The sequence below is a fragment of the Coregonus clupeaformis genome, chromosome 17, assembly GCF_020615455.1.
Source record: "Coregonus clupeaformis isolate EN_2021a chromosome 17, ASM2061545v1, whole genome shotgun sequence".
Classification (NCBI taxonomy): Eukaryota; Metazoa; Chordata; class Actinopteri; order Salmoniformes; family Salmonidae; genus Coregonus; species Coregonus clupeaformis.
The window spans coordinates 2,584,570-2,609,246 of NC_059208.1; the positions used below are offsets into that span (position 1 = coordinate 2,584,570).

At 45.8% G+C, this 24,677-nt stretch overlaps 1 protein-coding gene across 5 annotated transcripts in view; it reads right to left on the minus strand.

The window, feature by feature from the left end:
* Positions 1-5,311: 5,311 nt before the first annotated feature.
* LOC121558615 (protein dopey-1-like) overlaps positions 5,312-24,677 on the minus strand; it is a 34,648-nt gene continuing 15,282 nt past the window's right edge. For all 5 annotated transcript variants that reach the window (XM_045226028.1, XM_045226029.1, XM_045226026.1 and 2 more), the window contains 24 exons: positions 24,301-24,584; positions 23,843-23,995; positions 23,596-23,696; positions 21,202-21,476; positions 19,632-20,912; positions 18,471-19,374; positions 16,095-16,206; positions 14,408-14,590; positions 13,740-13,865; positions 13,485-13,619; positions 13,039-13,094; positions 12,503-12,607; positions 12,029-12,095; positions 11,739-11,883; positions 11,262-11,341; positions 10,650-10,759; positions 10,293-10,442; positions 10,122-10,183; positions 8,430-8,582; positions 8,124-8,260; positions 7,666-7,721; positions 7,112-7,276; positions 6,590-6,719; positions 5,312-5,935 (listed from right to left, as the gene is read on the minus strand). In XM_045226028.1, coding sequence (XP_045081963.1) covers positions 5,627-5,935; positions 6,590-6,719; positions 7,112-7,276; positions 7,666-7,721; positions 8,124-8,260; positions 8,430-8,582; positions 10,122-10,183; positions 10,293-10,442; positions 10,650-10,759; positions 11,262-11,341; positions 11,739-11,883; positions 12,029-12,095; positions 12,503-12,607; positions 13,039-13,094; positions 13,485-13,619; positions 13,740-13,865; positions 14,408-14,590; positions 16,095-16,206; positions 18,471-19,374; positions 19,632-20,912; positions 21,202-21,476; positions 23,596-23,696; positions 23,843-23,995; positions 24,301-24,584 — 5,279 coding nt within the window. In that variant the 3' untranslated portion in view covers positions 5,312-5,626. The remainder of the gene's footprint in view (positions 5,936-6,589; positions 6,720-7,111; positions 7,277-7,665; positions 7,722-8,123; positions 8,261-8,429; positions 8,583-10,121; positions 10,184-10,292; positions 10,443-10,649; positions 10,760-11,261; positions 11,342-11,738; positions 11,884-12,028; positions 12,096-12,502; positions 12,608-13,038; positions 13,095-13,484; positions 13,620-13,739; positions 13,866-14,407; positions 14,591-16,094; positions 16,207-18,470; positions 19,375-19,631; positions 20,913-21,201; positions 21,477-23,595; positions 23,697-23,842; positions 23,996-24,300; positions 24,585-24,677) is intronic.

The window sequence follows — 24,677 nt, forward strand, 5'->3', positions numbered from 1 at the left end:
TTGTTTATTTATTTATTTATTTATTTATTATCTCACTCCTCCCCCTCGTCTGAGTCAGGTGAAACGTCATGTAAGAACCGAGTAGGCTAGTAGCAGCATCCCTGTAAGCAGTGGGAGGCATACACATGGCGAAGCGAGTTCTTAAAGAGTTAAAGGGACCAACGATGTAACTGATAGGCAGATTCGCACGAGTAACCAATAGCTGATCTGGCCAGTGCTGGAGAAGGATGTGGAAAGCTCTCTGACTCAACTATATTGTGTTGTATTACGCTGTTTATTATGCTTTCATACAGTGCATTCGGAAAGTATTCAGACCCCTTGACCTTTTCCACATTTTGTTTAGTTACAGCCTTATTCTAAAATTGATTAAATAATGTTTTCCCATATAAATTTACTCACAATACCCCATAATGACAAAGCAAAAACAGGGTTTTAGAAATGTTAGCAAATGTATTACAACTAAAAAACAGAAATACCTTATCTACATGAGTATTAAGACCCTTTGCTATGAGACTCGACATTGAGCTCAGGTGCATCCTGTTTCCATTGATCATCTTTGAGATGTTTCTACAACTTGATTGGAGTCCACCTGTGGTAAATTCAATTGATTGGACATGATTTGGAAAGGCACACACCTGTCTATATAAGGTCCCACAGTTGACAGTGCATGTCAGAGCAAAAACCAAGCCATGAGTTCGAAGGAATTGTCCGTAGAGCTCAGAGACAGGATTGTGTCGATTCAAAGATCTGGGGAAGGGTATCAAAAAATTTCTGCAGCATTGAAGGTCCCCAAGAACACAGTGGCCTCCATCATTCTTAAATGGAAGAAGTTTGGAACCACCAATACTCTTCCTAGAGCTGGCTGCCCGGCCAAACTGAGCAATCGGGGGAGAAGGGCCTTGGTCAGGGTGGTGACCAAGAACCCGATGGTCACGCTAACAGAGCTCCAGAGTTCCTCTTTGGAGATGGGAGAAGCTTCCAGAAGGACAACCATCTCTGCAGCACTCCACCAATCAGACCTTTACTGTAGAGTGGCCAGACGGAAGCCACTCGTCAGCAAAATGCACGTCAGCCCGCTTGGAGTTTGCCAAAAGGCACCTAAAGGACTCTCAGACCATGAGAAACAAGATTCTCTGGTCTAATGAAACCAAGATTGAACTCTTTGGCCTGAATGCCAAGAGTCACGTCTGGAGGAAACCTGGCACCATCCCTATGGTGAAGCATGGTGGTAGCAGCATCATGATGTGGGGATGTTTTTCAGCAGCAGGGACTGGGAGACTGGTCATGATCGAGGGAATGATGAACGGAGCAAAGTACAGAGAGATCCTTGATGAAAACCTGCTCCAGAGTGCTCAGGACCTCAGACTGGGGCGAAGGTTCACCTTCCAACAGGACAACAACCCTAAGCACACAGCCAAGACAACGCAGGAGTGGCTTCGGGACAAGTCTCTGAATGTCCTTGAGTGGCCCAGCCAAAGCCTGAACAAACATCTATAGAGAGACCTGAAAATAACTGTGCAGCGACGATCCTCATCCAACCTGACAGAGCTTGAGAGGAAATGCAGAGAAGAATGGAAGAAACTCCCCAAATACATTTGTGCCAAGCTTGTAGCATCATACCCAAGAAGACTCTAGGCTGTAATCGCTGCCAAAGGTGCTTCAACAAAGTACTGAGTAAAGGGTCTGAATACTTATGTAAATGTGATATTTCAGTTTTTTAAATACATTTGCAAACATTTCTAAAAACCTGTTTTTGCTTTGTCATTATGGGGTGTGTAGATTGATGAGGAAATGATTTACTCAATTTTAGAATAAGGCTGTAACGTAAATACTTTCCGAATGCACTACCAGTCAAAAGTTTGGACACACCTACTCATTCAAGGGTTTTTCTTTATTTTTACTATTTTCTACATTGTAGAATAATAGTGAAGACATCAAAACTATGAAATAACACAAATGGAATCATGTAATAACCAAAAAAGTGTTAAGCAAATCGAACTGTATTTTATATTTTAGATTCTTCAAAGTAGCCACCCTTTGCCTTGATGACAGCTTTGTACACTCTTGGCATTCTCTCAACCAGCTTCACCTGGAATGCTTTTCCAAAAGTCTTGAAGGAGTTCCCACATATGCTGAGCACTTGTTGGCTGCATTTCCTTCACTCTGCGCTCCAAACCATCTCAATTGGGTTGAGGTCGGGGGATTGTGGAGGCCAGGTCATCTGATGCAGCACTCCATCATTCTCCTTCTTGGTCAAATAGCCCTTACACAGCCTAGAGGTGTGTTTTGGGTCATTGTCCTGTTGAAAAAAAATGATAGTCCCACAAAGCTCAAACCAGATGGGATGGCTTATCGATGCAGAATGCTGTGGTAGCCATGCTGGTTAAGTGTGCCTTGAATTCTAAATAAATCACTGACAGTGTCACCAGCAAAGCACCCCCACACCATCACACCTCCTCCTCCACGTTTCATGGTGGGAACCACACATGCAGAGATCTTCCGTTCACCTACTCTGCGTCTCACAAAGACAAGGAGGTTGGAACCAAAAATCTCAAATTTGGACTCATCAGACCAAAGGACAGATTTCCACCGATCTAATGTCCATTGCTCGTGTTTCTTGGCCCAAGCAAGTCTCTTCTTATTATTGGTGTCCTTTAGTAGTGGTTTCTTTGGAGCAATTTGACCATGAAGGCCTGATTCACGCAGTCTCGTCTGAACAGTTGATGTTGAGATGTGTCTGTTACTTGAACTCTGTGAAGGCTGGTAACTCTAATGAACTTATCCTCTGCAGCAGAGGTAACTCTGGGTCTTCCTTTCCTGTGGCGGTCCTCATGAGAGCCAGTTTCATCATAGTGCTTGATGGTTTTTGCGACTGCACTTGAAGAAACTTCAAAGTTCTTGAAATGTTCCATATTGACTGACCTTCATGCCTTAATGATGGACTGTCGTTTCTCTTTGCTTATTTGAGCTGTTCTTGCCATAATATGGACTTGGTCTTTTACCAAATAGGGCTATCTTCTGTATACCCCCCTACCTTGGCACAACACAACTGATTGGCTCAAACGCATTAAATTAACTTTTAACAAGGCACACTTGTTAATTAAAATGCATTCCAGGTGACTACCTCATGAAGCTGGGTGAGAGAACACCAAGAGTGTGCAAAGCTGTCATCAAGGCAAAGGGTGACTACTTTGAAGAATCTCAAATATAAAATATATTTTGATTTGTTTAACACTTTTTTGGTTACTACATGATTCCATATGTGTTATTTCATAGTTTTGATGTCTTCACTATTATTCTACAATGTAGGAAATAGTTACAATAAAGAAAAACCCTGGAATGAGTAGGTGTGTCCAAACTTTTGACTGGTACTGTATTTCTATACTGAACAAAAATATAAATGCAACATGCAACAATTTCAAAGATTTTGCTGCGTTACAGTTCAAATAAGAAATCAGTCAATTGAAATAAATTCATTAGGCCCTAATCTATGGATTAGGCAGGGACGCAGCCATGAGTGGGCCTGGGAGGTCATAGGCCCAGCCTATCAGAATGAGTTTTTACCCACAAAAGGGCTTTATTACAGACAGAAATACTCCTCAGCACCCCTCTGACGATCCTGCAGTTGAAGAAGCCGAATGTGGAGGTTCTTGGCTGGCGTGGTTACACGTGATCTGCGGTTGTGAGGCCAGTTGGATGTATTGCCAAATTCGCTAAAACTACGTCTTGTGTTAGAGAAATTATCATTAAATTATCTGGAAACAGCTCTGGTGGACATTCCTGCAGTCAGCATGCTAATTGCACTCTCCCTCAAAACTTGAGACATCTGTGGCATTGTGTTGTGTGACAAAACTGCACATTTTAGAGTGGCCTTTTATTGTCTCCAGCACATGGTGCACCTGTGTAATGAATCATCCTGTTTAATCAACTTCTTGATATGCCACACCTGTCAGGTGGATGGGTTATCTTGGCAAAGGAGAAATGCTCACTAACAGAGATGTGCCAAAATTTGAGAGAAATAAGCTTTTTGTGCGTATGGAAAATGCCTGGGATCTTTTATTTCAGCTCATGAAACATGGGACCAGCACTTTGCATGTTGCGTTTATATTTTTGTTCAGTGTATATAAAGAACAGCTATGCCTCAGAGGCAGCACAGGACCAGGCTAAGATTGCCCACTAGGATGACTATTGCATTTGTAAGTCCATACATTAAGACCCCTCTACTATATATATGTTTAACTGTGTACATAGAATGAAACAATCTTTACAACATTTTATTCTGCCAATCAAGAATGTTTTGGGCCTTTAAATGTACTTCCAATGCCTCAACATGGACAGTCATTACAGTAAATAGAAAAAGTTGGGAGGGAAATGTTTGATGGACACAAATTCATGTTCATGTCAACCATCTCTCCTGTCTAGCACCGGACATCGTGCTGGAAGCTGTCTCCACTACAGGGGGATCTTTCCTCTAGCTCTCAAACACAGGAGAAACCATGCAAGCACTCCCTCTTTGTGAGGATGTTTTCATGCCTGAGGAAGACTTTCAAAAAGTCCTCCTGTTGCAAGACCTTGTAGAGGAATGTATTAGTATATTTATACTTATTATAATCATTACATTAATTTCATTGTAGTTTGTCTTTTTCAAAACTATCTAATCTCATATTTCACAAAGTGGTAGATGTAACTGGCCAAAATGTGTGGCAACATTCTAGTTATTTAGTTGAATTCACAAATTATAGCTTCTATCTGTCCCCAACCCTATATATGAAATTATACATTAAAATGGCACAAATCAATCCAAAACACTATATGTACAATATGAGAGAGAGAACATGTTCAGGCTCAGTGCAGTAAAAAAAAAGAAAAAACGTTTTATATTTCCACACTATGAGGTTGGAATAATACTGTCCTAGCAAAATTCTTGCTTGAGAAATTGCTCTTTGCCAATAAGCTATTATTATTTTTTGACCATTACAGTAAGGTACTTAATTGTTACCCAGAAATGATTTGATATTGAGATAAAAACTGCTGCATTGGACCTTTAAGTGCTTTCCACTCTCTATGATGCTCAAACCATTTCAGCACCAAGGCGCTATCCATCATCCATGTAATCGCAGAACAGATAATGGGATTACATATTCTTGCCAAACATTTCAAAAGGCTGAGGCTGTGAGCATTTCACCTCAGGTGTTGACCATTCATAGTTGTAAAAAACAAGGTTAATTTAATAAATCAACTGGTGGTGTGTATACTCTAATAATAACATGTCTGTCCATGGTGAGAGTAAGACCGAGACACACAGGGCATGTAGAGCTCATGATAAGTCTTTAATTTAGTAAGTCACAACGATATAGAATGGCACAGCATCTTCACATTGTCCCAGAGAGGGCTCACACAAACTGTCTTAGTCAGTCTTCACAGCTGCCCTGTATATACAAATAATTAAAAGCCTTTGAAAAGTAAAATAGTCATTATAAATACAAAACGAGAAAAAAATTTACAAACTTGATTTATTTTTAGTTTCCATGGTTTATGTCCCTTTATACAAGATGAGTTTTATTCACTAGTGTTTTCTATTAATTTATTTTGCTTTGGAAAATACATTTCCCTCTGTCCCTCATGTTCACGTCTTGATAAGGCCCTCTAGAAAGTCTTTCTCCACCATCTCCTCGATGTTCTGCCGTGCTCGGCTCCAGAACACTTTTTGGCTCTCCAGCTTGCCCTCTTTGTTGGGGAAGGAGTGGCCAGAGTGGCTGGGGGCGGCGTTGTGGGTGGGGCCATTGCGGCTGCTGGCCTTACTGTTGAACACCTGGCTGAGCAGGTTGAAGAAGGGGAGGAGCTGCTCCATGCTGCGGATCACGTAGAGCGTCAGGGTGAGGTGGCCCGGTTCCCAGGACAGAGTACGCAGGGAACAGTCCTCCTCTGGGTTCTTCTACAGGACGGAATGGATGGAAACAGACGACAGCAGAATGAGAAAAGAGTTGTGTAAAGTAGCTATGACTTTACACATATTATATGTATGTGTTTTGTTGGTGTGCCATTGTGTTTTTTGGCGGGATTTCTTTGCCAAGACTCACCTCAAGTCTCTGATAGGATTGTCTGCCGGATTATTACATTTTTTTTACAAATTCTGTACAAAACATGCTGGAACACACTGTCCAGGCTACAGTTGATATTTAGATTTTTCAAGTTTCACTTTTGTTGTCACGTGGGGAAAGCGCCCTAGCAATCTGAATGGCTCAAGGGTGTGAAGCTATCTCTGACGCCCGTCCAAGATTCTACATGTTGAATCGTGAAAGACTGCCGGCAGGTGGCCCCTGGATCACACCGCGGGGACTGCAGCTGATGTTCGCCCACTGATGGCTTTCGGGAAAAGATGTTCAGCGTGTTGTGTCCAGGCTTTTACACTTCTACTGAACCTCACAAGTACCATTAGGCAACTACTGACCTTAGGGGTACAGTAAGTTGTCCCAAATTTCGTTAATAGCTAAAGTTACCATGGTCATTGGGATTGGCCACTTTTGCTAATGTGGGTCTACGACCAGCCTTGCATTATGTTGCCCTGAAGGTAGACCAGAGCAGTTACCTTGGCTCGTTTCCTCAGCAGCTTGGCTAGTCGGACAACGTAGGGTTTGAACTCTCTCTGGTGGGTCCCCTGTCGTCTCACCTCCAGGCCCGAGTCATCAGATGCCTCGGGGATAAAGGCCCAGCGGTACCTGGGAAAGAACACAGCCAATACCCAAACATTACACACAAACACACACACACACACACACACACAGTAGGCCCACATTGGAAATAACATCAACCTTTTCACACTTCTGAGCAAAACAGAGCCAAATTGTGATGGAAAGGACAAAGTGACAGGAAACTATATGAGCCATCACTGCATGGTTTCATTCAGCACAATAGTGTGAAAAGGCTTGAGGACCTCATTGGGTAAAAGTGTTGCAACATACTTTCATGTGTTATGAAACACAATCTATGTGCTTAATGCTTTTATACCTTCCAAAAATATCTAAATGAAAAAGTGCAGTGTGCACTACAATCTTCAGATTAATGTACTGTATGTGAGTGTTTGAATCCAGAGTAGTGGGTTAGTACACACATCTGGAACTGAGGCAGGCTCTCTGAGGGCAGGGCCAGGGCCAGGTCTAGCAGTTTGCAGGCAGACAGGTAGAGGTTGAGCCAGCGCTGGCTGTTGTAGGAGGTGGAGAAACCGTTCCCTCCAGAGTAGGTGGTCTCCAGGCCAGCCACCGATGGACCTGACGTCCTACAGGTCAAACCCAGATGGAAACATGACCAATGCATACACACAGCATAGACACACAGCAACGGACCAGTTTCCTGGACACAGATTAAACCTAGTCCTGGACTCAAATGCACTTTCAAAGGAGAATCTCCATTGAACATGCTTTCAAATTCAGGTCTACTCTTAATCTGTGTCCAGGAAACAAGCCCTACAAAGTCACCCAGGTTGAAGATACACATTGGTAGTGGATGTTTCCCCCCCCATACAATCTAAAGCGCTTTGAGCACCTGAAAACGCGATGAATCCAATCCATCATCAAGTCACATAATTTCTATGGTAGGAAGAACACACATTCTCTCATTGTCATGTAATAATCAATGTTTACTCCCATCTGGTGGATTGACAGTTACCTTGACATGTCCTCGTCTGCTGTAAGCTCCTGCTCCATGAGTAAAAAGACCTGAACCTGAGAAGGAGGAAATACATAGGTAAGTAAATAGGAGAAACGCCACACACTGTTTGGATGATACATAATGATCTATTATCTTGGTCGACGATCTATAGTACAGTAGTTTGAGACAACAAAGGGGATGATAGCCACAACTCAGTAATCGAAAAGGATTGCAAGAATAACAGTGGGGCTTACTTATCCAATCAAGACACTCATTACTTTATTTAAAAAGCCTACGTTATCTTAGAAATTCTATCAAAAAATGTTATAAACAGCAGGACAAACAAACGCAGAGGTGTTTCGGCTTGGTGTAGGCCTTCATCAGGCTGTTCATCTGCAGTTGTCGCTTGTGTGCGTGTGACTACGTGTGTATGTTTTTTGGTGTTTGTGTTTGTAGCATGCTCTAGTGTCTCTCACCAGTTCAGTGATCATGGTGGGCCACAGAGAGGTGAGGTGTTGAGGAGACATGCGCAGCAGTAGAACCCTGAAGAACAGGAACACCTGGGCATGGAGGATGGGCACCTGGGGCAGACGCAGACTCTCCACCAGCCGCTCTGATGGGGGAAACACACAGGCATATAGGTCAATGCTCCATCGCTGTGTGTGTGTAAATATTTGAAAACAGAAGGACGTTGTGTGTTCGTTTCTTAGTGGTGTGTGTGTGTGTGTTTGTTTGTAAGCGGGGGTATGTGTTTGTGTGCGTGCCTGCCTGTGTGTGTTTACCCTGTATGTCAGGTAGGTATTTCTGGTACTGGTCCACCTCGCTGCTGTAGATGGTGAAAGCCAGGCGTTTAAGTAGCATGGCTCTCTGCTCCAGCTCTGCGTCTCGGTTAGAGAACAGATTCAGAGAGCTGCTCTGAGCCACCGCCACACGAGCTGCAGACACACACACAGGTTAACTACTATTCTATAACAGGTCTAATATAATATCTACCAACATATTTACAGTGCCTTTGGAAAGTATTCAGACCGCTTGACTTTTTTCACATTTTGTTACCTTACATTTACATAAGTATTCAGACTCTTTACGCAGTACTTTGTTGAAGCACCTTTGGCAGCAATTACAGCATCGAGTCTTCTTGGGTATGACGCTACAAGCTTGGCACATCTGTATTTGTGGAGTTTCTCCCATTCTTCTCTGCAGATCCTCTCAAGCTCTGTCAGGTTGGATGTGGAGCGTTGCTGCACAGCTATTTTCAGGTCTCTCCAGTTAGATCGGGTTCAAGTCCGGGCTCTGGCTGGGCCACTCAAGAACATTCAGAGACTTGTCCCGAAGCCACTCCTGCGTTGTCTTGGCTGTGTGCTTAGGGTCGTTGTCCTGTTGGAAGGTGAACCTTCGCCCCAGTCTGATGTCTCTGTACTTTGCTCCGTTTATCTTTGCCTCGATCTTGACTAGTCTCCCAGTCCCTGCCGCTGAAAAATATCCCCACAGAATGATGCTGCCACCACCATGCTTCACCGTAGGGATGGTGCCAAGTTTCCTCCAGACGTGACGCTTGGCATTCAGGCCAAATAATTCAATCTTGGTTTCATCAGACCAGAGAATCTTGTTTCTCATGGTCTGAGAGTCTTTAGGTGCCTTTTGGCAAACTCCAAGCGAGCTGTCATGTGCCTTTTACTGAGGTGTGGCTTCCGTCTGGCCACTCTACCATAAAGGCCTGATTGGTGGAGTGCTGCAGAGATGGTTATCCTCCTGGAAGCTTCTCCCATTTCCATAGAGGAACTCTGGAGCTCTGTCAGAGTGACCATCGAGTTCTTGGTCACCTCCCTGACCAAGGCCCTTCTCCCCCAAATTCTCAGTTTGGCCGGGCGGCCAGCTCTAGGAAGAGTCTTGGTGGTTCCAAACTTCTTCCATTTAAGAATGCTCTTGGGGACCTTCAATGCTGCAGAAATGTGTTGGTACCCTTCCCCAGATCTGTGAATCGACACAATCCTGTCTCGGAGCTCTACGGACAATTCCTTCGACCACATGGCGTGGCTTTTGCTCTGACATGCACTGTCAACTGTGGGACCTTATATAGACAGGTGTGTGCCTTTCCAAATCATGTCCAATCAATTGAATTTACCACAAGTGGACTCCAATCAAGTTGTAGAAACATCTCAAGGATGATCATTGGAAACAGGATGCACCTGAGCTCAATTTCGAGTCTCATTGCAAAGGGTCTGAATACTCATGTAAATAAAGTATTTCTGTTTTTTAGTTGTAATACATTTGCTTTGTCGTTATGGGGTATTGTGTGTAGATTGCTGAGGATTTTTATTTAATCCATTTTAGAATAATGCTGTAACGTAAGAAAATTTGGAAAAAATCAAGGGGTCTGAATACTTTCCGAAGGCACTGTACCTGTAAAGCTCACATACAACTATACACAGAAATTCTAATTTAGAAGAATCAGGCTACTCAATTATACTTACTCATAAGATCTCTAAACGTGGTCTTGTCATGGGTCATAAGATGATCAATGATGGCTCTCCAACTGGAAAATACAGGAGAGGATGTCAAGATAGAATCCCATTATATGAAGCACATATAAGAAGAATACACCGACCCCGCCCCCCCCACACACACAACAATTCCCAACTCACTGGCTGACACAGGAGGAGTCCATCTGGAAAAAGGTGTGGTCCATGAAGAGGTCGAAGGCTTCTTTCTTCCAGGCCCGCCGGGTGTACTGGTACCCACTCAGACTGCTCAGCAGCTGGATACATGCCCGGTAGCTGGGGGCGTTGTGGGCACTGCCAGGGCAGAGGGCACACATACACACTGCACATTAGGGATAGGACCCAGATATGACCTGACCGGGAAATACTGGGCCCTAGTTCCACAGCTTGGGAGAGTTTCCTAGCCACATCCAACGGGCATGTTATTTAGTGTAGCTGAGGACCAGGGAGTGCTCTTGGCTCTAGTGAAGGAGTGCAGTGTATTGGCTGGTCCATCCATACCTGTGGTTGCGGAGGTAGGGCACCACATAGTGCATAATGTTCACCAGTAGGGGGATCACCCTCTCCTTCTCATCACTGTAGAACACCATGTCTAGGAGATGGGCCAGCACCTGACAACACAGCACACATTCACTACTGTCAACACTCTGCACTGTTCGGATAGGACACACAGCAACAGCATACTGCACTAAAAAAGTCCTAAAAAGTCATAAAACCTAGCACATTGCAATATTGCTTTAAAATATACATACTGGCACTACAGCAGACATAAACCTACCAATAACCACTAACAGACTGCAATGAGTAAACGTGTCACATGACATAAGCCTAAACAATGGGAAGGGAGGGAGGTCCTGTTTATAACACCGAAGCAAGAGCTCGTCTCTATCTGGCTTCAACAGCGACAGTGTCCAGGGAAGGATGTATTCCTTTCCTAATAATGATTGAGGTTGGGCCTGGGGGGAGGGAGAGCTGATCGTAAATCAGCTGAGTGTGAGTAGACTGTGTGTGGGTCCTGGTAGCAGAAGCAAGGCCGTTGGTAGCAGTGAGTGGAGAGGATGGACAGATGGACGGACACAGACAGACGGCCAGACGGTGCGCTTGGTGTTTTACCTCCGCTAGCAGTGTGAGGGCATGAACGCTGTACACAGATGGAGTGAAGCTGGATGCCTCCATCACTGTGAGCATTAGATCTGAAACACACACACACCGTTAGTGACACATCATACGCAGCACACACACACACACACACACATGCAGACACACGCTGCACGTGAGCACAATCAAATATCCACTCTACCATAATAGCCTAAACCTTTGAATACATTCCCAATACATTGCGTCATTCTAAGTGGTATGATAGTGTGGATATTGACACAGAGCCATACATTCAGTCACACAAGAAACACCTGTAATCGGCACATTCCCAATTAAGGTTGTGTTCATTAGGGACCAAACGGAAGAAAACGGACTGAAACGGGGAGGGACACCCTGGACTTGTCCAATAAGAAGCTGGTGCCCCAATGAACACAACACTGACGTATTGTACACAACTAGCACAGACAGCCAGGGTCCTCTCATTGCTCCTACCCTCTACGTCTTGCTCCATGCTGGTCCCGTCCACCATGATCTGTGGCGAGGCCTTGACCTCCAGGTTCCTCCTCAGCCAGGTGGTCTGCTCCAGAGAGGAGCCTGCGATGGTCCCGATGGCCTCCACCACCTTGTGGGTCACATCCTGCACACACACACACACACAGACATCAGGGACACAGACGGAAAATAATCATATTGGCTTTGTTACAATATCCATACTACCATACCACTTAAATCAAATGCATGCCCAATAAATTATTTCAATCTAATTTGGGACTGAGGCTTACCTGCAGCTCCCGCTGGTCCTTCTTGCTCTCTAGGTTTGGGTTCTTGAGGATGAACTCATTCAGAACTCTGGGGAAGAGACAGATGGATAGGTTAGTCTGCTGGCTGCGTATGTACAGGATAGATAAGGGGAAGGGAGTGATGGTGTGAGACAGGGCAGAGTCTCAGAGAGAGTTGTAAAGGTGTGTAGTTATACCAAAAAAACGACACAGTGGAAAGGAATCGCAGAGCTCTCCCTTTGTGGGTGTAGCTTCCATACAACACACCCACGTCGTCACTTTGGACATTAGCGTATCCAGCACAGTGTCAAAGCTAGCTTGCAAGATCCTCCCTCCTCCAACTTGATTATTAGCTAAATGTATCCTTGTGTCTTCTTCCCCTTAATGAAAATGACTGGTCTTCGATAGCTTTATCGCTAGCAGTAGTGCCTGGTATAACTGGCCTGTGTGTGTGTGTGTGTGTGTGTGTAGTCTAACCCCAGTATGAGGAACTGTCCAGGAGCAGGCAGCCCCAACTGTACAGAGTCCTTCAGCAGGGCCAGCAGAGACGGCCAACTGTCCACCAGACTGGACACAGGGATCCTACATAGACAGAGAGGCAGGATACAGTCACAAACAATGTTCTAATGATGGGTCAAGTAGTCGTTTAGGTCAGATACCTTTATAAACAGCTTAGTAACAATAATAGCATAGCTACAGAACTCAATGAATTGGACTATCGAAGTAAGGAAAATCAGGGGAGTATCTGAATTTAACTCAATTTTATTCTACCTGATCCCAATGCTCAACACACTTGACACACAAAAATGTCAAACTAAACATGACATCACATGAACTAAACTACAAAAGAGGGAAAACTCAGTCGGTACACTTCTTCCAGGCATTGGATTAACTCAGTGCGATGAAGCTGGTGTAATTGACTTCACCTGGATTGTCATTGCCAACATCTCATACATTTGCTCCCAATGCTCAACCCACTTGACAGACAGGTGGAGGAGGGCCGTTGGACTCACCTCTGAACGTAGGCATAGAAGAACTGCAGCATGCACACCTCCAGAGACAGATGCTTCTATGGAGAGATGGTGAGGAAGACGGGAGACGAGTGCGAGAGGGAAAGACAGAGGGTGGAGGAAGAGGTAACACTGGACTGAATTACTTTTAATTAGAACATAATGAGGCCCTGGCAGGGAAGATGCCAGTTTACTTTGATATACTGTAACAATAAGATGGTATCTGTCCAATAATAGTAACACAGGACCTGCATTAGGGTGAATTAGGACTAATGATAGCAGGAGGCTAGGAGTCGTACAGCTTTGTATATAGTCATAAACTGTAACAAGGTTAGAGTAGCACAGTGTGTTCTAAGGGTATGTATTGGGAAACTAATATGCTTTGTTTCAATGGTAAAACAGAGCGTATCCGTTTAGATTCCAGGCTATTGGGAGAACGCAGCACCAACCTTCTCTTTGGCGATGGCCGGCGGCTGCTTCAGGACATCTTTGACCGTCTGCATCACGGTCTCTGTCCGCATGGCGCTGACCGACCGCACCAGCTCCACCAGCAACAGCTGCTCCTCACTGGCAGTGGGGATCACCTACACACACACGTGGGCGAACACGGACACGGACACGGTAAGAGACATCTGCGCACCGCCATTAACCACACTAATAACACAAACAATATGTGTTTAGCCGTGTTGATTTGTGGAGCTTACCTTGTAAGCGGCAGTGGTCTTGACCTGCTTCCTTTCGTTCCACACGTAGGCGATAGCTGCCATGAAGTGGGCTCCGTGGTTCATGGAGATGGGGCCTAGCAGCTCCAGGATCTGCTGACGTAAGTTCTGAGGAGAAAGAGGAAAGATTGAGCGCTCTATCCAGTGTCAGAAATAAGACCAGGCCAACGGGCAGTGGACGGTCCATCCTCCATGAACAATGTTATGGTCCTGGGGAAACCAACATGTTCTGCAGGCTTTTGTTCCAGTCCAGCGCTAATGGATGCTTAGTCGATTCCTCGAATCAGAAGTACTGGGTTGAAACAAAAGCCTGCACACCCTGTAGGGTCCCCAGGAGCAGGACAGTTAGGAGCTAGTAACATAAGCATTTTGCTGCACCCACTATAACACCTGCTAAACTGGGTACACGACCAAACTAACTTATATTGAAGAACACTGATCTAGGTATCAACTACAGGTACTCTTTTCACAGTATAGTGTCGAACCCAGACCAAACTTTGATGGCTATTATCACACTGTCCATTTCGGCTCAGTTCCAGCAACTACGGACGGACGCGTAACCAGATCAGCTCAGTACAGCTTGGTCTGGCTGCCTTGGTTCGACTCAGCACTGTGAAAAAGGCCTAGGGTCCAGGGTGTAGCCGCGGCACCTTGGTGGATCCCAGGTTGATGTTGGAAGTGGATGCAGCGGCGGCGGCGGCTGGCCGGTCAGAGCTGTCGGCCTGGTACAGGACGCTCCACAGCAGGGTGACAGAGGACATAATGGTGTGGAGGATGGACAGGATCCCAGAGCGAGCCTCCGCCAGCTGCTTCTGGTCCACACTCACCTGCAGCTGAGAGGAGAGATAGGGAGACGTAGAGATACGGTCACTAGTGAAAGTCTACACACCCCCTTTACGTGTTCACGTTTAGCTGCCTTAAAATTAAATCTAAAAAAGGGATTACATTAGATTTTTTTCCCCTACCAATATAGACAAATTAATACAAAATTAAAAAGGAAGATCTATTGATTGCGTATGTCCTCATACCCCAGAGTAAACACTTGGTGGAAGCACCTTTGGCAGCCAATTCAGCTTTGAATAATTTTGAATACGATTCTACCAACTTTGCACAACTTTTAGGGCAACATATATCCATTGTTTTTATCAAAATTGCTTAGGCTCAGTAAATTTGTTGGGAGGCATTGATGGACAGCAATATTCAAACCTTGTCTCTAAATTTCCAAGCAGATTTTCAAGTCAGGACTGAGACTGGACCATTCAGGAACACTCACCACCTCTTGGAAAGCCATTCTGGTGTGTCTTTGGCATTAAAGTGCAATAGTCAAATTGACAAATAAAACTCTATCCCAGGGTTCGGTTTTCTGAAGACTACGGTGGGTTTTCCTCTAACTTTTTACCTGGGCTTTGCTCCTTTCATATTTATTTTGATCATGACAAACTCCCAAGTTCCTGCTAGGGACAAGTATACCCATAACATGATGCTGCCACCACAATAGCCATGATAATAGCCATCACGGTTTGAATATTGCTGTCCATCAATGATTTCCAACCAAATGTAATGAGTTTGAGCAATTTTGACAAAAGCAATGGATATATGTTGCCCTAAGAGTTGTGCAAAGTTGGTAAAATCTTATTCAAAATTATTCACAGCTGTAATGGCTGCCAAAGGTGCTTCCACCAAGTATTAACTCTGGGGTGTGAAGACATACGCAATCAAGACATCTTATTATTGTATTTATTGATTTGGGAAAATGTTCTATAGTTTTCTTTCATTTAGAAAATTCTGTAGTAGGTTGTGTAGATCTTTAGGGAAAATGTAATCCTTTTTAGATACAATTTTAAGGCAGCAAAATGTGAAGACTGTGCAAGCGGTGTGCAGACTTTCACTAGGCACTGTAAGCATACGGAAATCCTGCAAGTAAAACATGCACATAGAAAAGACAGACAAGAGAGTTAAAAACATACTCATTTACAAATACACAAAGGATAGCAGGAAATGATGTAAAATAACGTTTGACATTACATTTTAGTCATTTAGCAGACGCTCTTATCCAGAGCGACGTACAGTTAGTGAGTGCATACATCTTTCATACTGGCCCCCCGTGGGAATCGAACCCACAACCCTGGCGTTGCAAGCTCCATGCTCTACCAACTTAGCTACACGATAGCTCTCTGAGAAGATGTAGGGAGGAATGCGTCGTCGGTGTGCATACAAGATTTTGTGCATCAAAAGGAGGTCTACTGATTTGTAAATAAGTGACATCAGCATGAAATCAATGCAGATATGACATAACTGTCTACTTGGCAGTGCAGCGTGGCTGACTAGCGCCCTCACCTGGTGGTACTGGGAGGATGGGTCCAGTAGACAGTAGTGGATGATTGCCGTCACTCCTTCCAGTACTGTTAGAATCAAATCTGGGGGGATGCACAGGGCCATCCACTGAGGTCTGGAAGAGAGATAGTGGGGAAGGTATAAATTAATAGACATCATTTGGCATAAAAAACTATTTTGCCATAAACAATTCATGTTGTCATAGAATATACAGTACCAATATAAGCGCAACATGTGAAGTGTTGGTCCCATGTTTCATGAGCTGAAATAAAATATCCCAGACATTTCTCTCAAATTTTGTGCACAAATTTGTTTACATCCCTGTTAGTGAGCATTTCTCCTTTGCCAAGATAATCCATCCACCTGACAGGTGTGGCATATCAAGAAGCTGATTAAACAGCATGATCATTACACAGGTGCACCTTGTGCTGGGGACAATAAAAGGCCACTCTAAAATGTGCAGTTGTCACACAACACAATGCCACAGATGACTCAAGTTTCGAGGGAGCGTGCAATTAGCATGCTAACTGCAGGAATGTCCACCAGAGCTGTTGCCAGATAATTGAATGTACCTTCTCTACCATAAGCCACCTCCAACTTTGTTTTAGGGAATTTGGTAGTAAGTCCAACCGGCTTTAAAACTGCAGGCCACGTATAACCACGCCAGCCCCGGACCTCCACATCCGGCTTCTTCACCTGCGGGATCGTCTGAGACCAGCCACCCGGACAGCTGATGAAACTGAGGAGTATTTCTGTCTGTAATAAAGCCCTTTTGTGGGGAAATACTTCTTCTGATTGGCTGGGCCTTGCTCCCCAGTGGGTGGACCTATGCCTTCCCAGGCCCACGCATGGCTGCGCCCCTGCCCAGTCAAGTGAAATCAATAGATTAGGGCCAAATTAATTTATCTCAATTGACTGAACTGTAACTCAGTAAAATCTTTGAAATTGTTGCATGATGCGTTGATATTTTTGTTCAGTATACAAAAGGCAATAGTCAAAGGTGGGTAGTTGAGGCAACTGCTGGTCAAGAGTGCCATCTTGTGGCAGCATCACTCATCTAATTTCTTACAAAGGTTCCCTCTCCTACAAAACAGCTGTAAATCTATTGCCATAGATATGTGCTTAAATTAACCAATTCATACAAATATTTCACTTCACTAGCTAGGTTTACATCCAATTGGCGACAGATTATCAGGTGAATACTAAAAAAATCTGCATAAAATAATATATGCGTTTTCCCACCAGTGTGTTGTGACTTGTGGATAAAAAGCAATGCGTGATGACCCAGAGTACATACAATGTACTTTTTTTCGTCTTAAAGGGATAGTTTGAGATTTTGGCAATGAAGCCCTTTATCTACTTTCCCAGAGCCAGATGATCTCGTGGATACCATTTGTATGTCTCTGTTTGCAGTTTGAACGAAGTTGCTAACTAGCGTTAGCGCAATGACTGGAAGTCTATTGCAATGATTGGAAGTCTAAGGGAACAGCTAGCATGCTAGGTGTTCCTGTAGACTTGCAGTCATTGCGCTAACGCTAGTTAGCATTGGCTCGCGAAACTACCTCTTAACTTCCTTCATACTGGATGCAGAGACCACGAGTTCATCTGCTTTAAGGGAAGTAAGCCAACAGTAAGAACTTTTATTTTGTCCAATGGCAGGCAAGCATCGATCATGTCACCAGAATAAGACCGTCAATATTTATTGGAAAGGCGCACCAATCCCATCACCATGCACTTTCACCACCCTGTGAAGTTCATCATAACTTACTTCATCTGCAGCCTAATAAACTGCATGCTTTCCCGCGTCGTAGCGGGAGGACAACACAAAATATCATCATGTGACCAAGTTTACTTCGATATGATGGTTATTATATCAATATGCATAAAAGCGTTTCCACTGCCATTTCTCGCATAATTAGCCACATTTTACTGACACAAAAAGGTCCCACCATGTCAAATCAACAAATTGTCTGTTGTCGAATCAACAAATTGTCTGTCGACATTTATGAAATTGTCCCAACATTTCCTGTTTCCATTAGCCCGGAAACAGGAAATTCATGAAATGGTTGGATGGAAACCTGGTTACTGACAATCTGCTTTCAGTTGCTTCCCACCTGATCCTGGCACACATTTTTCCCCACTTTTACATTGAAATTATTTCAGTGCATTCAACTTAAGTGGGTAGGTCTAAAACACACACATCAAGAACATTGCATGTAAAAACCTTCCAATATAGCCACTGTCCTGTCGATGACAGAGGTATCAGTGGTGTGGTTTAATAATGGCTAACCAGTACTGATGGGAGGATATGGATGTCTCAGCACCATTTCAAATGCCTAGCCCATAAGGGCTTATAAGAAACGATACTATAGCAGTTACCTGGTGTCTGTGATGGCGGTCTCAAAGCGGTACTGCTGAATGAGGTTGTCCAGGTTCCTACAGAGCTGCAGTGTGACCGAGGCCACCACTCTGCGCAGCACCTTGCCCATGTAGGGCAGCGTGGCCGTGATCAGGCCGATCCACTGTGGGTGCATCTTACACGCGTGGTGCTGGTGCAGTGCCCGGATCACCGCACACAGGAACATGCCTTGCGCTGTGATAGGCTGCCCGTGGAGGTACTGCAGCGACGTCATTGGCTGCTGTGGGTTCATGTGCTCCACCTCGCCTCCCAGCAGTTCGAAGCCCGACCCTGCCCCGCTACCCGTCCCTAACGTTACACCCCCTAACGTTACACCCCCCGGGACAGCCACGGGCCCCCCGTCTCCCCCCTCCTCGGCGGGCACTAGGACCCTGTGCTCAAGCACCACCAGGCTCTGGAGAAGCCTCAGCAGCTGGGATTGAACGGCGCTGCAGCCGTCCATCTGATCTTCTGAGAGGTTGATGACGCTGTCCTCTGAGAGACCCTCCTCCTGGGAGGCCACGTTGACGCCAGCTGCCCGCTGCTCATGCCACTTCTGGGCCGAGAAGATGGAGGAGAGCAGGCAGTGGAGCACCACCTTCTGGACCTTACACTTGGACAGCACGTCGCTGATGAAGCTGGCGAAGCCTTTGGCTGAGCCGCCGGTCACCTTGGACAGCTCGCTGAAGAGGAGGGTGAGGACCTCCAAGCTGGTCAGCTGCATGGCCCGGTTGCCCGCCAGGTCGGTGGCGGCCGTGCCCACGTGGGCAGAGTAGTAGGAGCGCAGGAAGTAGAGGCAGAGGGAGATGATGATCTCTAGGAACATGGCGCTGCGGAACGAGTGGGAGTGGCTGTCCTGGGAGATGGGGCAGTAGAAGTCCTTACCTGGGAGGAGAAGGAGATTGAACATCACATTATTTTACATTCTAATAATAAGAAAACTTCAGATTGTATGGTTTTTAATGTCTTTGTGTACATTTTACATTCTCATTTTAATCATTTAGCAGATGCTCTTATCCAGCGCGACTTAGAATCAGCGTAATGTGTTACACCTCTGGCATGCGTTTTACCCCTGTTTAGTTCATATGTGTTTAGCTGTCTTTATATGTGTTTTGTGCATTTCCAAAAATCCCAAGACTTGCCCATGACGGAAACGCGGTGTCGTGCCAGCAGGTTTTGCAGCAGCGACAGCTGGGGTGTGTAGGTGTTGTTGATGCTGGTGGTGGAGATGGCGTCCACGAAGTCCGATGGCGTCGCCCGCAGCATGGCGGCGATGGCCGAAAGGGCGTGCAGTGTGCGGGATGAGTCGTACAGCTGCAGGTAGAGCAGCACGTGCTGGTAGAGGGGGTGAATGTTGAACCGAGGCGGCGATGCGGAAGCTCTACGCCCCGCTCTCCCGTTGGGACCATTGCCCCCGCTCACCCCTCCGCCCCCACTGGGCGAGCCGGTGTCACTCTCGATCTCGGACACCTCGCCTTCTCCGCAGCTGTACCAGTTCTCCAGATCCAGGCTGTCTCCGAAGAAGATGCTGGGCAGCCGGAGCTTATCGGCCTGCAGGGCCTTCCTCTGCCTCTCCTCCTCCTTCCTCTTGCTCTTCTTCACCTTGGGCTTGGCACCTGGGGACTTGTCTTGCAGACGCTCCATGATCTTACCCTTGAGGCTGAGCTGGGTGCTGCTGTGGGAGCGCTTACGGGCCCCCAGGTCCACGACGTCCAAGCGCAGGCTCCGGTCTGGAGGGGTGGCCAGGCCCGAGCTGTCCGGTAGGGTCACAATGGAGGGGGACGAGCTGTGGCGAGTGATGCCCTCGTGGTGCCTCTCCCCCTCCTCCCCTGTCTGGTCCGGTGGGGTGACATGGAAGAACCCCAGGGTGCCTCCCGCTAACATCTCGAGGTGGTGGGAGGGGGCGTGGAGGCCCGAATCGAGCCGAAGACCGGTCGGCGTGTCTGATGAGGAGCTATCGGAGTCCGTCTGCGCCCACGCTTCAGGGGGGGACGGCGTTTCAGGTGGCCCCTCCTCCTCTCCCATACCCACCACCCTGTCTATCAACTCATTTAACACCGACAACACAGCCTCTTCTAGTGAATCTTCCTCATCAGGAACCATACTGTCTGACACTATAAGGACAGGGACTTGGTCGGATCCACATCCGTTCACTGTGCTGCAGGCGTCGTCTGGCTCCTCAAAGCTGCCATTGTCTATGGTGGAGGAGTGGGAGCCGCTGGACTCAGAGCCGTGGTGGTGGGGTTCCCCCTGCTGGTCAGGAGGATGGTAGTCACCGCTCAGCGCCAGGTTCTCACTGCTCAGGCTGAGCAGGGACAGGCTGTCACTCAGAGGGTTGACTGTCAGGCAGAAGGGCTCCATGTCACCCAATGGCAGCCCTCGGAGGCCTGACATCAGAGAGTCCCCTGGCATCTGGCTGAAGTCTGAGAGGAGAAGAGAGGATGTGACATACTGTTTATGCAAATAAATTAGAGAGTCGAAATGAGCCTTGAACTTGATTCACTCCAAACCAATGTTCACCAAACACTGATCCTTTACAGCTATAGACATTTCTTCCAGACCAACATTAAACTTCTGATCCAACTAATCCTGAGATGAGTGTTGAATCTATTAGTGCTGGGCTGGAACAAAAGCCTGTACTGCCCTGTATCTCTTCACGACCATGGCTGTCCTGTCCACCACCATTCTAACCCGTTTCTCCCCTCTACTCACTGTCAGAGATTCCCGCGTCTCCCATGTAGATGGGTTCGGAGGGGTCCTGTTCGGCCTGGGGGTTGTGGTTGGGGAACGCCTGGGCCCAGTGGCGCTGGGCCTGGACGCGCTGGATGGACACACGGTGGGTCTTGGGGTGCAGCAGCAGCAGCAGGAGGGGCTCTAGGACCCGAGCGATGTCATGCCTCTGGAGCACCTGGTTGAGCCAGGCCCGGCCCACTGCGCTGGCCGATGCATCCCAGTAACTTAGACTGTCCAGCATGATGAACAGAGACCTGGGAGGGGGAGGGAGAGATAAGAAGACTGAATATATTCATTTGTAATGGCAAAGGGGTAGTGTGTGTGTGTGTGTTTATATGTGTGTGTGTGTGTGTGTGTGTGTGTAGGGTTACTCCCGTGACAGTATTACCGCCACACCGGCAGTCATGAGTCATGACCGCAGTCAAAATCCACGTGACCATTGAGTCACAGTAATCTCCTCCTATTCTGCGCTCTGTAGTTGATGCATTGGTAGTACCCAATTCGCTAACGGCCTGGTACTCAGCACTCTAATCAGTCTGACATCAACGCAAAAGCATTCAAAAATCACATCAAACATTTCAAGACTGAATGATAAGAATCTGAATGATGAGGATAACTGGTGATGGCGGGAGTTCAACATCTTTATCAATGGCGGTCTAATTATTTTGGGTGGGGGTGTGGGAGTATCATGCTTGTAAAACTCACCATTAGGCTACATTGTTTGACCTCATTGTGATCGATCAATTTGAAGAAATATATTAAAATAACAGGTTGAAACTTAATGGAAAACATGGTAGTCATGTTTTCCATTAAGTTTAAACCTGTTATTTTAATTCAAAGCATTTAAGACGTCACATGCAGAACCCGCATACGCATATTAGAGCTTATACATATGCATAAGCCTAGCCTATATGAACCCAAGCCCCAACAAAAGCCTGAATTAAAATAAGTATTGTGCCGTTATACAATACATATAGCTCTGCCTAAGCCTATATAAGCCTATCTTAAAGCTTATACATACACTGAGTGTACAAAACATTAAGGACACCTGCTCTTTCCATGACAGACTGACCAGATGAAAACTATGGTGCAACGCAATATTAGGAAGGTGTCCTTAATCTACAGAATATCTCACCACTGTGCGTTTCCATCTCCTCCTCCTCTCGCTCTCCTTCATTCCTTTATCGAGCGTGCAGAGAGAGAGGCCGTCAACAGTTTAATGAAATACGTTTATTTGCGAAAACATGTTACTAGCGATGTTCCCGAATAGATTTCACTTGGTTTTCGATGTTGTGGCTTAAGTGGGCTACTGTACGTTCCCAAATTAAGCACTGGGTAGCTTGCAGGGACAGGGTTAGAGTTTGGCATACATAGTTTGAGCTGGTTGATGCGTGGAGTGAAATAAAATTCATATAAACCCATACATTTCTATATGCAATCCCGATGTAGCCTAAAACCGGAGAAGCCTACCCGGCATGATTGAAAAGGAACCACTGGAAAGCAGGAAAGCGCATCCTCCATTCCCTATTAGAGTGTATAAGGATGACTTGTCTTTTTTTCCCCTGCCTAGCTGATAATGGCCCATTCTAAATCGAAAACAATCATTCACAGTTAAAGTTGCCAAATAACTCTAAATCAAGCGTATAGGACCGGTTTTAAATTATCACTTTTTAGGCTCAACACAGAATAGGCACTCCATGTACGCACTCGCTCAATAATCGTTTGGGGAAATTATCCTTTCTATTTTATTCAGCTAAGATCAATTATATTCATATAACTCTAAAATAATATATTATAAAATAATGGTACGGGAATTATAAGTATATCTTGTCTGCTAAATGAACTAGTCTACAGCCTAGGCTGCCATTGGCATGGCGCATAGCCAGATCTACAGAAGGCGGACTCAGAATATGCTATTCAGTTCTTCTGAAATAGATTTAATTCATATCATAATGTTTCTTAATGGATTTATTGTGATGGTGTATATTAATAATCCACCCGAGCATCAATCTAAGGAACATTATTTAAAAAATCCCTATCAAAATCTGTCAGTTTAAGCTAGAGACATGTTTTTTGCATGGGCTGCGTCTCAATCCACCACATCAGCCTATGTCGACCTTCCTCATCTGCGGTGGAAGGTGGCCGAGCTACAGCGGTGTTTGTCGGACCATGAAACATCCCGAAAATCGGTCTTCTCACAAAAATGTCTGTAGCGTCCGAACGGTATGTGTGTATGTGAGAGAGAGAGAGACAGAAAAAGAGTACGAGATGTGTATTACATTAATATAATAGCAGCTATTTTGTCCACCCTTGATAAAACAAGGGACAAAAACTAACTCTTGAGTGGGGTGTCAGTAGAGAGGGAAGGCCTACCTGTCAAAGGTGCGGTTGAAAGGGGAAGACTTGGTGATGTTCAAGTCTCTGGTCAGATGCCAAAGCACAGAGAACTTCACATGGGCCTCAAGACGGATTTTCTGAAAAACACACAGAAATCTTGACGTGTGTGGATGCTTGTGTGTTGGAGCATATTCCTTCAGGCATACAGAATTCTTACAAGCATACTGTAAATCTGTGTGTGTTCCTACGTGTCTGTCTGCATATGTACTGAGAGCTGACCAACCTTGTCTCTGTGCATGAGCTGCTGGCTGATGACGTCCTCACAGATGCTGGAGGAGGGCACCAGGTTGTGGAGCTGGTAGAAGAGCTCCACACTGCGCTGGTGGTGCTGAGGGGTCCCCTCCCCCAACTGACCCCACAGGATAAGGGCCACACTCTGGAGAGGTGAGGGGGAAGAGAGAGATCGTGTTAGAGAGAGATATCTAAAGCTTCTAAGATGTATCATGGCGAGCAATAGAGAGATGTATTAGCATAGGTTTATTACCATTTATCATGCTGAAAAATTGATTTATCAACATACATTTCTACCATTTATCATGGTGAGCAATGGCAAAGAGATATCAAAAGTTTCTTCCATTTATTATGCTGAGATACAGTCTGTGTTCTCTGTACTGAACCACTTCTAAACATCTCAACCATATCAGATCCAAATAAGCCACAAATCTCTTCCCTGTCACTTACCTTGAAGAAGTCTGTCTTCTCTGCGATGTACTTCAGGATTCCCTGCGTGAGTGGTGGCCTGATCACCACAGCAACGCGGCCCTGGCTGGGGCTCATGGGCTGGGTGGAGTCGGGGTTGCCGCCGGCGATGCTGCCCTCGGCGGTGACCATGGCGACGGACTGGGTGAGGCCCACCAGGTCCATCACCAGGGAAATGGCCACGCCCTGGACGCTGAAGTCACTGGCCAGGCAGCAGGCGTCCATCAGGGTCTGCAGCCACACGCCCGGACGCATCTGCTCGCTGTCTGCGGGAGAGAATAGAAACGATACTGTATTGAGAGAAGGAGAGAAGACATACAACAGTAAATAGCTGTAGTCCAGATGTGCTCATCTAAGAC